Genomic DNA, 13,869 nt, shown 5'->3' on the forward strand with positions numbered 1-13,869 from the left:
TTAATCTCCACTCATGTAAACATAGGTCTGGCTAAAGTGCCATATCTGTAAGCACTAATATTCAATAAACCCTAAGGCAGTGATTCCCAACTGCAGTCCTCAAGCCACCCCAACAGTGCTGGTTTTAAGGATATCCTTGAGTACTGCGTTTGGGAACCCGATGCAATGCCAATATGCACGCAGTTGGCAGATGTTGGAAGTACTGAGCATGAGTCCGTGTCGTCTGAAAAAAATTGTTTGTGGCATTAGCATAAATATATGTCTATGTTCACCCGTATTTAGGACTTGTATTTGTGCAAACACTCCGATGTTTGGGCTTTGGTAAATATCCGTGACTGAAAATTTGACCAGACACTCCCGTTTTTGCCAACGCGGGCAAACACGGAGCTTAGTAAATGTACTCTAAATTCTTCTTGCCTGTTTTGTATTGTCACTCACACCAGTCATTTCTTGACTTAGGGTCTGATTCATGTTTTTAAGTAAAGCAAAAAGCGTGCAACTGAGCAAAACCGTGCTGCACTGCAGGTGGGGAAGATGTAACATGTGCAGAGAGAGTTAGATATGGGCGGGGTGTGTTCAAACTGAAGTGTAAATTGCAGTGTAAAAATAAAAGCTGTCTAACATTTGGGGCGGCTACATGCCTATGTAGCCAGTAGATGAGCGGGTTCGGTTTTACTCGGTTCTCAAAACGGCATCTAATTGGCTCACCGATGTCACGTGTTTTGGATAGCCAATAAGGGTCGGTTTTGAGAACCGAGTAAAACCGAGTAAAACCGAATCCGCTCATCTCTGCAAAGAAACAATATAACTTACCAAAATCTATAGAAATTACAGTGCCATTTTCACGTAACCCCAGAGCAAGTCTCATCTTTCCTAAAATCGTTATTTTTAGAAAAATGATAGGGACTTGCTCTGGCACCCTAATGGCACCTCCCCCTGAGTACTTATTAAGCATATTGGAATTTAGTCTGCAATTACTCACTTTCTGAAGCATTGTCTTCATCTACCCCCAAGCGTTGGGACCTGGTCTATTACAGCAGCAGTAAATGCAATATCTGTGTGAGTGCTTGTTAGTGTGTATAGATTTGTGTACGTACAAGAGTGTGTGTGTGACCACCCCCTCATCCGGAGGCACTAACCAATGTATTCCGGATGCTGCGTTAGACAAGGAGGAAGACCTCAGAATGTTGGGGAAGGGGAGGTGGAAAACAGGTACGTAATTGTGGACTAGTTAAGATAATTAGAAATTTCCAATTGCTTTGTTAGTCATTAGGGGTTTCCAAGGGGTTCTGAAACAAGTAACAACAATTTGTCCTTAAAATAATGAATTCATGAAAAATTGTACCTGCTCTGCGGCAAGTTACTGTAGCTAAGGCAATTACATTGGTGTTGGAAAAACCTGCCTGCAATAGAATACGCCCCTTAGCGTGCAATGCAGAATCCTCATCATTTAACTCCACTGGCAGACATTCTTGGAACTGAAGCAGTGATCATTTCTGTAGTTAGATTGGTTGTGTTTACTCCCAACCAGGGGCGCCAGAACGTGTTGTTGTTGGAGGGAGGGCATATATAAAAATAAATTTTGGCACTCCCCCCCATGATTAATCACTCTCACCCCACCCCACGTGGGGAGCACGGCAGCGTGCCTCCCCGTGTCCTGTCCTGGCCATATCTCAGATGCATTACTGGGAGGAGGCGTGGCCATGCTGAGCCGGCTGGGACTTCCCCGCCTCCTCCCAGTAATGCCTCTGTGAAGAGCCGGCTGGACAGGACATGGGACCGCACGCTGCGGCGCTGGAGTTTTGAATCAGATACTCCACGGTGATCTGGGGGTAAGCGCTCCCCTTCCCCACGCCTGCGCCTCTGTCATGTTTGGGGGGGGGGGCATGCTGTCCCCTTGCCCACCCGATTCCAACACCTATGCTCCCAACGCAAGCACCAAAAAGTCAAACTCAGACGTTAAGTTCTGTAACATTACCATGGTGATCTCTTCATCATCTACCTGGACTCCTGCAGACATTATTTGCTGGGATATGGACATCATCTTTGTGAATATAGTCACTCATACTTGTGCATTTACATAACTTGGTATTAAAAAATACATGCCTTGAATTAATTCTTCTCATCAGACCCCCATCCTTATATACTGCATGTAGTGCTGTCCACATGTCTTTTGCTGACACTTTCCCATGTATGATAGAATACATGTGTAGCCAATTGTTTCCATGGTTACTATTTCTACATCATCTGCGTTTTGGATTGTAATATGGGTCAACTGTAATTTTCACACCCATTCATGCTTTCATTGCATTTCCATTGCAACTCTCAGTTTAATAAACCTCAATATGGGTGTAGTTCCTGAATATATGCTGTGCACTGACATAGTTACGCAACTTCACTTTTCTGGTAACACGCTATAGTGACTCTTAGTATACTGCAGTAAACACTTTGTGCTGAGCACTGTGTTCTGGAAACACTCTGCTTGCACGTGTCTGTGTGCTGCTGGGGTTTAAGTGCTTTGGGTCTGTATGCTTAGCACTTGTATGATGGGCCCTTAACCCGTTCAATATGTATATTCAGTACAATTTGGTGGCGGTAAGCAGAGTAAATAATATACACCAGTGGATCCACCAGTTATATTAGGCAGCACAAGACCGTCCATTCCTTTATTTTATTGAGCAGCGGTGTGATTGTACACCTGTACTCACTGTTATATACATTCAATATTTGAATGATGGATCGGAGCTTGAGCAGAGCATATAGTTCACCAGTCGGAGCTATAATTGGGTAGTGGTGCATATACAGTACAAGATGTAGCAGTATGCAGCAACAGCAGATCTCTCTCTCTTTCTCTCTCTCTCTCTCTCTCTCTCTCTCTCTGAGTTATAACCACAGAGTCTCACTGGAGCTGAGGGCCTAACTGAGGTATGTATGCAATAGCCGTAGGTCATACAATGGAGCAATTAGCAGTAGATTGCGCACGTGCCGCAATCACACTGCACACGCGTCAAGGTGCCGCTGCAATCTCGCTGACAGTGAGAAATTAATCGCAGAGTGATTGACAGGCAGGCATTGTTTTGGGGAGTTAAAGTTAACGGCGAGTGGCGACAAATGCTCAGGCATGTCAAAGCCGTGTTTTGGGGCGTGTATTTGCATTCAGCTTTAAACTCTAAAATAAAGTGGATGCATGCCGTCACAGTTTGAGTTTGGCTCCTTATTCTTGGAAATCCACACTCATGAAAAAGTGCAGATGGGGAGAAGGCTAGTAAGCGGGGTGGTGGAGAACAATTTGTTGCGGATGACGAGAGCAGGACGAGCCCCACCCTTCCTCTGCAATAAAGAAGTTAAGTATTTGAACAGTGTCGGACTGGGGCATGAAGGGCCCACCTGGGGAATGTAGTGATAGGGGCCCATGCTTAGGGGTGTGGCCAGCCTACAAAGGGGGTGTGGCCAGCCCACACAGAGGCTTGAAATACACAATAGTTTAGTGCAGTGTAATGCAACATATCTACCATGTATAATACAAGTGCATAGTCTGGAACCTGATCCCTAGAGGAGGAAGTGGGCCCTCAGGCAGTGGGGCCTACCGGTGGTTTCCCCTGTACCCCTGCGGGCCAGTCCGACCCTGTATTTGAAGACTGTACACTTGTCTGAGTAGCTGATATCTTTCCTTTCTCTGCATTTTTCCCCACACATCCATAATGCAAGTGCCATGGCTAATCCCCTGTTGTTCCCACTACGTCAATGGAAAAGAGACACTTACTGGTAGGCTGGGAAGGGGTACAGCTGTCTGAGAAACAGCAGGTAATGCCGGTCCTGCTTTTGACAATAGTATTGCTCAGACTCATAGCGCTTGGGCAAGAACTGCGGTTTCCACAATCTCTAAGAAACGTTTTACTTTCACCCACTCCATCTGTAAATAAAGAGCAAATTAAATGGAGAAAAAAAACACAAAACAGTAAAAAAAATAAAAAAATCTATCACTAATGTGTTTCTAAGAGGGAAACCTCTATGTCCTGTACATTGTTTTACTTTTTATCTAATTGCATATCTAAATGGGTTTTATTTATACCAAACATGTAGATTTTATTATTTTTATGAAAAATGAAAAATTTTAATTGACATTTTGATTAATATACTGTATATATTTAAACACTGTAATTATCATCAATTTGTGGCACATGCTCCTCGGGGGCGGTCTTTTTGCTCCCTGGGGTTTCTATTTCATAAAATAAGTCCTGAATTTCAAGAATTCCCATGTGGACTACTGGGGAAAAATTTACTAACAATCGTTTTGGGCTTCAGTCGCAAATAGCCTCTTATCGCCGCAAATCGCACATTTACTAACAGTCGTGTTGGCTTGTGTATTATATTTTTGTTGGTGTATCTAGTTGTTTTGTGGCACTTTGGGATTTGTACATTTAGCTGCGATAAGGCAGTTTATAGTTGCCACGCCTGCACGGATCAGTGAGGTTCATGCAGATTTTTGTGTTTTAAGTGAATTAAAGGATTCATTTTAGAAAACAAAATGATGTGGGCTCTCCCCCTAAAGCAAAACCAGCACCAGTCTAGGTCAACCAGTCCTTATTCAAGAAAAACAGGGGAAAAGGGATGTGGGTGTCCCCTGTATTTCAGTGAACCAGTGCCAGGCTCAAGTGCTGGTTTGGAAATATGGGGGGTAAATGTGTAGGGGTCCCCTGTTTTTCCAGAACTAGCACTGGGCTCTTAGTAGCAGGGAGGGGGGGGGGGGTTAATGCCAATTGCAGTGGACACACTTGATGGGGTCCCCTGGCCAAAGCATTCATCCCCCAACTAGCCACCAAGCCTTGGGATTCAACAGAAAGGGATGACCCCCGCCAAATAAAGGATTGCCCTCTCCTGAATATCCCCCAGGGCAAGTGTGAATTGGCCTTCAGTAAATTGTCAAATTGCAAAATCGCAGGTTTATCGCCAAAAAAAAAGGCAAAGCATCACCCAAACACATGTCTTAGTAAATTTACCCCTTAGAGATCAAGCGTTAAAGAAAAGCTTTGGTAAATATTTATTGGATTACACTTTTATTTTAATGGGTGATGTTGCTCACTTAATAAATCCACCTTGAGTTACTAACGGGGACATGTACTAAGCAGTGATAAAAGTGGAGGTGAGATAGTGGAGAAGATGCTGATGGCAACCAATCAGCATTGATGTAACATTTATAATTTGCATACTATAAACATGTACAGAGCAGCTGATTGGTTGCCATGGGCAACTTCTCCACTGTCTCACTTCTCCACTTGTATCACTGCTTAGTACATGTCCCCCTAAATCCTGCCCTGATACGTCCAGTAAGGGCCCAGTATCAACAAAATGGTACTCTCTCAGAGAAGGGCCCAATTAGTGTCTTGGATCTGCTCTAGAGGGACGCATCTAGCATAGGGGGATATGTATCAAACCTTGGAGAGAGATAGGGGGATATGTATCAAACCTTGGAGAGAGATAAAATAGCAGTTAATGAGCTCCTAATTGCCATTTTGCAGGATGTGTTTGTAAAATGACAGGAGCTGATTGGTTGGTAGTTTATCTCTCTACAAGCTTTGATGCATTCCTCCCAGTATATGAGAAAACATTTCGGAGTAACAACTATGGGAGTGTTAGTGATTTGATATCATAGTGGTACACTGTGTAATATCCCTAGGTTGTGATGTTGATAATGTTTTTAATCTTCTATGAAATCAATAGTCACATAATTCACATTTTACCAACAATTAAAGTTTCTGTCATTAAATTTATGAAATTCGCCTCATCATCTTCATCATCATCATCATCATCATCATCAATTTCTCTCTTTTACATTCTACTCTTTGTTTTTCTGTGTTTTGTGCATTCAGTTACCCTTAGAGGATCATGCTGTCAGTAGTGCACCAAAATAATATATAATATCCTACCAATCATGATTACTGTATACATGGAAATGCAGGCATCATCCGCAGATGGACACCTCTCTACAGGTCCTGAACACTGCAAGCCACTCAACCCGATGCATTTTACGCAGGATATAGAATAACCTGAAATATGAATAAGAATAAAAAAATGGAATATAAGTTAAAAAAATATATAAAAAGTCACATATTGAAGAAAATCTGTCTTGAAAGTATCAGTGGCATCTTCACCTTAAATGACCAGTACAATAGCTCACAAGCATCAACATATAGATAAAAAAAAATTGTTGTTTTAATTATTCATTAATGAAGTGGACATTAATCATACTACCTGTATGTACATAGCGGACACAAAAGCGCTCTACGGGCCTAATTCTGACCTGATTGCAAAAGCAAAATCTTTCTCTAATGAGCAAAACCATGTGTACTGCAGGTGGGGCAAATGTAACATGTGCAGAGAGAATCAGATTTCAGTGGGTTATTTTGTGTCTGTGCAGGGTAAATACTGGATGCTTCATTTATACGCTGCAATTTAGATTTTAGTTTGAACACACCCCATCTAAATCTAACTCTCTCTACACATGTTATATCTGCCCCACCTGCAGTGCACATGGTTTTGCCCATTAGAGAAAAAGTTTGCTGTTGCGATCAGATCTGAATTCGGCCATATATACTCTTTACATTGTACATACTGTAAGGCACAAATGTAGCCTGATTTTATCCACTCCCAAAGTAGAGGTGTCCTGGGGCATTAACTACCAGGGGTTTAAACTCCAGTCCTCATGTGCCACCAAGATGTCATATTTGCAGGATTCACTCTTTTGGCCCAGGGGCCCCTTTGAATAGATGTTGAGTCCACTTTCAATGTGCTGCCCCTTCATCCGTATTCAATCATTCTGTTTCATGGAGTTCATAGAACAACCCCTTGGTAAACATTTGTTAATCTCCCGGACCTTCTCTGAGTGGTTTAGCACTTTTCTTCATGGATGTGTTGTGTCAGGTACGGAGAAACTGAAGTACACTCAGTGGCAAACGCAGGATTTCTAGAGGGAGGTTTCCAAATACAATCCATAATCTCCCGCTCTGCAGAACATTGGAGCAAGTGTGGGAGTCTGGGGGAGAGGTAGAAGTACCTAGTACAGACCCTAGACATTAGTGTTCACATTGATCTTTCTATACACTGGTTACTGGATGGAATACAGTATTAATATTTAACATTATAGATGGTCTATAGAATAGGCTGTATCAAACATTTAAATAATATAAATAAGTGGTCAGGAAAAGAAAAAAAACATAATAAATACACAAATATAATAGAACCAGAACTGCACTTTCTAAGCACACATTCTCCCATATCATGATAAGGATCCTGTTTCTTCTACCTGATAGATGCTCTCTTGTCCGGTGCACTGATTGAGCTCCACTCACAGCAAACTTGGTAGATAAAGCTGCTACACTGGGTATGCGCAGCAGTTCCGCTCTGTCCCTTACACTGCATGATGTGACAGCAGCTCTAGTATTTGTATTTTATATCATTGCTATTGTCAGAATTTAAAGCCACTTGGCAAGAGGAGAGGGGTTTCCGGGCAACCAGAACCCCCCCCCCCCCCCCCCCCCCTGCGTTTGCCTATGACACTGCAGAACCTTGATGATTTTTCTTTTATATGGCCGTCGGAATCCTTGCACTAAATTGCTTATTTCCATTCAGGCCCTGTTTTTGCAGCAGCTTGCGGCCCCTTATACTGAACACGTGTATTTTTTCTTGTTTCATTATACTGCCCTCTTACATTTGAATATTTATATGTTTATTTGTCCTAGATTAACCTATATCCATTGCTATTTCCAATTATCTAGTCAATTTTTCCCTAGAGGGGGGGGGCCCGTACAGATGCTCCGCGGGAACAGCCCTTGAGGCAACCTTGACAGTAGCTCAAGTGACTGCATTCTCAGCTTTATTAACTGTATCAGATCCCGACACCATCCTAAAGATGTAGGAGGAGCTTCAGCTGTCTATAATGGAGTCTATAATGGAGTCTATAATAGGTGGGAAAGCATTTTTTTTAACTGTTTATCACTCAATAATATTCTTTAATGATATACATATTCATAATATAATTTTTTTTAGGTGTAATGATCCTTAAAATCAGGCCTTTTTTTATAGATCCCATACTATAGTCATTGTTGTTGCTGTAATTGGTGTTCGTTAGTAGAAAAAGGATTCGCTCGGGAGGGGGGAGAGTAAAGAGGTTTCCAGCTGCCTTTTATAGTGAGTATAGATTAGAAACAGGTTTAAAATATTTAACATAAGGTTATTTATCACACCAGAATGAAGCAGAGAAGTTAAAATAATAATAATAATAACAACAACAACAACAACAATAATAATAATAGTCATAATAATAATAACAATAATAGTAATAATAATAATAATAATAGTAGTAGTAATAATAATAATAATAATAATAATAATAGCAATAATCATAATAATAATAATAATAATAATAATAATTATAATAATTTGTAAATAATCCCTTATGATTGGGTGGATATAAATCTAAAAATATTTTTTTTTAATTCTTTTTTTTTTTGTCAGCTTCCCATAAGGAAAAAGGCTTGCTACATATTCTCAGTTACATTGTCGCTCGCACGACTACACCCAAGCTGTAGCACGCCTGACTTTGGGGGGGGTGGGGGGAAGGTGGCAGGGCAGAATCGGTGATGGGGGCTGTTCTACAAAACTGGAGGGAGGGTGTCACCCCTTATTGTAGGTGTGCCTTGGCCAGGGACTGTGCCTTCAGATGTATGTAATCGATGTGCGTTTCTGGGTGGTAGCTGGGGGGGACGGGGACGGACACCAGTTGTGGGCTTGTCGTGGGTATGTCGGCGTTCGCAAGTTGTACAGCTCTCTGTGCGTATATACGACAATGGTTCTTGTGAGCTGTTGCGCTGAGAAGGCCCCATTATTATAATCCTTCTCTTTCTTCTCTCAGCACGAGATTGTTTTCCACTGTTAGGAATATTTGGCAATCCCACTGTAAGAGCAATATTCCAAGCGTTCTAGCACTTCTATATTTAGAGTAACTCGCTCCCAGGGAAAACAAGAAAGGACAAGCTCGCCAGGTTTGGCGCTTAACAGTTTGCAGAAAACAACAAAATGCAGGACAGTGTATGACTTACTTCAGATAATATAAGACCACCCTTATCTAACTGCTCTTCCTATAAGACACAAACTCCCAGGGGACTGAAATATGAAGTCTGACGCTGACCATGTCTACATATAATGAACCTACAATCTCTATAACTCTCAGAACAAAGTTACTGTCATTCATAACATTTACTGGTGAGGCACTAGGTATATAGGTACTAGAAAAGAAAGGTACTGTTATAAACAACCATGTACTGTATGTAAATATATATATATATATATATATATATATATAATATATGTGTGTGAATATATATATATTTATGAATATATATATACATATGTGTGTGAATATATATATATATATATATATATATATATATAAATATATATATATACATATGTGTGTGAATATATATATATATGAATATATATATATATACATATGTGTGTGAAAATATTTATATATATATATATATATATATGAATATATATATATATATATATATATATATGTGTGTAGTTTACCTGCTAAATTGCTATGTATTGTATGCACATTATTATTATTATTATTATCCTTTATTTATATGGCGCCACAAGGGATCTGCAGCGCCCAATTACAGAGTACATAATAAAATGAGCAAACAAGAAAACAGCACTTACAGTACAGGACAATATAGGACAGGTATAGAAAACCCGGGGTCAGGTGCCATCAGAGGGAGTATGGAGTATAAGATAGTGTGAGTAAGAAAAGGAAAGTCACATGAGGAAAGAAGTCCCTGCTCTTGTGAGCTCACAATCTAAAAGGTGAGGGGCATTAAATGTTACAATTGCATTTTTATTGCTTTAAGGGCATATTAATTAATATATAGCATAATATAATCAAGGGTTATTAGTTTATATTGTTTGACATCAAATGATAAAATGCTTATTTAGAAAAAAAAATTGGCATCCTCCTAAAACATTTTGAGCATTACGGAATTTACAAAATGACAGAATTAAATTATTATACAAATATATATATATTTTTTTGATACGTTAGAAGATTCATTTTGCAGCATATTTATTAAGTATATGGGATTATCCCCCAAAACAGCAGTTTTTGTGGGGTACATGCACATATTAAGGATCCCCAGGATGTAAGAAGTAGCACAGTAGCTATATCAGATATGTGCCACGGTCACTCTATTTCTGACAGCAGCCCCCATAGGTTTATATGGGGGCTGCTGAATTGCCTGATTTACCGAGTTCTAGAATGGTAAAGCAATCAGGAGCTGGACCCGGACGCTAATGGCATCTTCAGGTGACAGTAGACTATAGTGGCCTATAGGTTACCTTTTGATTTTTTTGGGGTGTGAAGCCCCCTGACCTGACAACTCCGTAATGGTACTTCTGGGTGAATAAAGACAAGGAATATTTATATTCGGAAACTGGCTGCAAAAACTAAACAATAAGCCCCTTTATAGCGGCTGGCATCCCGGTCGCCGGTAAATCATACTGAACCCCCGGTATATCATGTTTTCATGCACTGTATAGTATAAACATCAGCTAAGTTACTGCACATTGCATGTTCTGTACGCCTGCAACTCAAAAGTAATAATTACACCCAAACCGTGAAGCACTTACTTGTAGCGACCAGTGCGGAGAGGATGACTGTGACTAGGAGAAGAGATGTTTCCATGATTACTTGTGGATGAGAGAAGAAGAGATGGACCGACAACAGCAGGTTTCCCTTAATAACAAGCACAGGGGCGTTGGCTTCTGCAATTAGAGCAGGGGACCAGTGCTGGGCAAAAACTTGCTTCTCTTGTTTTCTCTCGACGTATCCAGTACACTGCAGCAATTGTTACTTTGCTACACAGGATAATAAGAAGCTGTGTTGGACTGCAGTACTGTATGAAGGAGTAGATTTATAAATACAGGGCACTGTGACGGACAGTTCATTTACTTATATCATGTTCCTCTTCCTCTCCGTTAAGAAAAAAAATGACCCTTTGAATTAAAATAACAATAAAATAAAGATATTTTCATCATTGTTTTTGCACGTGAATTCTTTTAATTGCATTCGCTTTTCAACCATGCAGTATTTAATGAAAATGCCATGTTTAACAGAGCAGACGATTAAGTATAAAATAACACTACATGTATTTTCATGGGCCCTCATTCCGAGTTGTTCGCTCGCAAGCTGCTTTTAGCAGCATTGCACACGCTAAGCCGCCGCCTACTGGGAGTGAATCTTAGCTTCTTAAAATTGCGAACGAAAGATTCTCAAAATTGCGATTACACACCTCTTAGCAGTTTCCGAGTAGCTCCAGACTTACTCTTCCAGTGCGATCAGTTCAGTGCTTGTCATTCCTGGTTTGACGTCACAAACACACCCAGCGTTTGCCCAGACACTCCTCCGTTTCTCCAGCCACTCCCGCGTTTTCCCAGAAACGGTAGCGTTTCTTCACACACACCCATAAAACGGCCAGTTTCCGCCCAGTAACACCCACTTCCTGTCAATCACATTACGATCACCAGAACGATGAAAAAGCCGTGAGTAAAATACCTAACTGCATAGCAAATTTACTTGGCGCAGTCGCACTGCGGACATTGCGCATGCGCGTTAGCGATTGATCGCTCCGTTGTGAAAAAAAAACAACGAGCGATCAACTCGGAATGACCCCCATGGTACATATATTATAGTTATTATGGATAGTCTATGTCACCGCAGTGATACCTTGATTGATGTCAGTAGTAAACAGCGGCTGATAATAATAGTTATATTACATTAGCTTAATTGGTGCACATTATAATGCATACCTACCAACTCTCCTGATTTTCGCGGGACAGTCCCATTTTTTGGGTCTGTCCCGCTGTCCCTCCCGTATGCCACAGTGCTGGTGGGGGGAAATTTAGAGGCTCCTGTCACTGCTTAGGTTGGAGCAGAGCAGCGCTGAATAGTTTAGCGCAGACCAGCGCTGAATAGACGCTGTGCGCACGTGCACTGCATTTATTGCAGTGACAGCGCTGACTGTGCCTCCACTCTGTGACGAAAATGGGAGGAGCGTTTTTCATGGGAAGCAACGCCCCCTTTTCATCACGACTTCTAACCTCCGGATGTTGGGAGGTATGATAATGTTATTCATATACTTCTATAATATACTTAAAAGCAGATAAATATAATTCTGTCTTTGTGAAATAAAGAAAAGTGTGTTAAAATGCTGTGTACTCAGTATCACTTTATTTATTCATTTAACAACATTGAGAGTATATAGTTATTCCTTCCTTTGAGTCAAATCGAGTGACCAAATATCGGCTTACACACGGTCGAGTCACATTATTATGACCACCTCCTACATGTGACGTCGGCAGCACATAGACCATGAAGTACGTCACGTGTCATGCGCTGGCTTGGTGGGTATGTAAGGTGTGTGATAGGCCGTCTGCACACATATCACTGGTTGGTGTCATAGGTAACAGGGGCGATTTATCCGAGTTGCATAAAGAGATGATTATCGGCTTTCGGGCCAAGGGTGGTAGTATGTCTGACACAGCGCAGTGTGTGACCTGTTCGCGTGCTGCTGCGGTGAAGGTGTATCGTGACTGGACAAATGGCACCATTGCGAATAACCGACGTGTAAACTGACGAGCACCACGTGCCATTGATGTGAGAGGTGAAGCGCTCACCCCCCTGGGTGGCTTCTTCTATCACAGCACTGCAGTCACATCTGCTCTCTCAGCTGGCTCTGTCTCTTCTCTCTGATGCTGGAAGAGGCGGGGCCATGCTGAGACCGCTGGGACATCCCCCAACCGTGGCGTTGGAATGTGCCTAAAAATCTAGCTATGGAGACCCCCTTGGTTTAGTTACGCCCCTGGGTAGAGGGCTTTTGTTGTTGGTCTTCACTTATATTAAATAGCTAAAGATACGTCATTACTGCAGTTACGCCCAACTCTGATAGCGTCAGGAGTTTTTTTTTTTTGCCGTATAAGGTTCTTATATACAATATGCTGATTAGTCCGATATGGTACATGCTAGCTTTAGGGAAAACACACTTTAATACAGACGCAGATACAATTTAATGTTAGCCTTCTTTTATTAAATACTAACCTAGGCCCTCATTCCGAGTCGTTCGCTCGGTATTTTTCATCGCATCGCAATGAAAATCCGCTTAGTACGCATGCGCATTAATCGCACTGCGACTGCGCCAAGTTATTTTGCTATGATGATAGTATTTTTACTCACGGCTTTTTCTTCGCTCCGGCGATCGTAGTGTGATTGACAGGAAATGGGTGTTACTGGGCGGAAACACGGCGTTTTATGGGCGTGTGGTTGAAAACGCTACAGTTTCCGGAAAAAACGCAGGAGTGGCCGGAGAAACGGGGGAGTGTCTGGGCGAACGCTGGGTGTGTTTGTGACGTCAAACCAGGAACGACAAGCACTGAACTGATCGCAGATGCCGAGTAAGTGTGGAGCAACTCTGAAACTGCAAAGAAGTTTGTAATCGCAATATTGCGATTACATCGTTCGCAATTTTAAGATGCTAAGATACACTCCCAGTAGGCGGCGGCTTAGCGTGTGCAACTCTGCTAAATTCGCCTTGCGAGCGATCAACTCGGAATGAGGGCCCTAATCCTGTGTCGCCTGAAGTGAATCGGAAAATGAGAGAGTTGGTGCTGGACTGATGTGGTGAAAATTGGCTCCTAACATGTAACATGGCAGTTAGGAGCTGATTGGCCGATTATTTATCTCTCTCCACTTTAACTCTCTCCAAGCCTTTGTACATCTGCTCCTAGGTCCTATAGCTGCTGAGCAAATTG

The 13,869-nt window shown here is 41.6% G+C and overlaps 1 protein-coding gene and 1 long non-coding RNA gene across 3 annotated transcripts in view; one reads left to right on the forward strand and one right to left on the reverse strand.

The window, feature by feature from the left end:
* The window catches only part of LOC134965889 (phospholipase A2 inhibitor gamma subunit B-like), a 60,092-nt gene that overhangs the window by 25,443 nt on the left and 20,780 nt on the right, over positions 1 to 13,869 (reverse strand). Inside the window, exons 3-5 of the mRNA XM_063942282.1 lie at positions 10,693 to 11,058; positions 5,928 to 6,047; positions 3,764 to 3,913 (exon numbers count right to left, since the gene is read on the reverse strand). Coding sequence (XP_063798352.1) covers positions 3,764 to 3,913; positions 5,928 to 6,047; positions 10,693 to 10,747 — 325 coding nt within the window. The 5' untranslated portion in view covers positions 10,748 to 11,058. The remainder of the gene's footprint in view (positions 1 to 3,763; positions 3,914 to 5,927; positions 6,048 to 10,692; positions 11,059 to 13,869) is intronic.
* The window catches only part of LOC134965891 (uncharacterized), a 71,382-nt gene continuing 67,309 nt past the window's right edge, over positions 9,797 to 13,869 (forward strand). For both annotated transcript variants that reach the window (XR_010188538.1, XR_010188537.1), the window contains exon 1: positions 9,797 to 9,873. This is a non-coding gene — a long non-coding RNA (uncharacterized LOC134965891). The remainder of the gene's footprint in view (positions 9,874 to 13,869) is intronic.

Source organism: Pseudophryne corroboree, chromosome 10 (assembly GCF_028390025.1).
Source record: "Pseudophryne corroboree isolate aPseCor3 chromosome 10, aPseCor3.hap2, whole genome shotgun sequence".
NCBI classification, from domain to species: Eukaryota; Metazoa; Chordata; class Amphibia; order Anura; family Myobatrachidae; genus Pseudophryne; species Pseudophryne corroboree.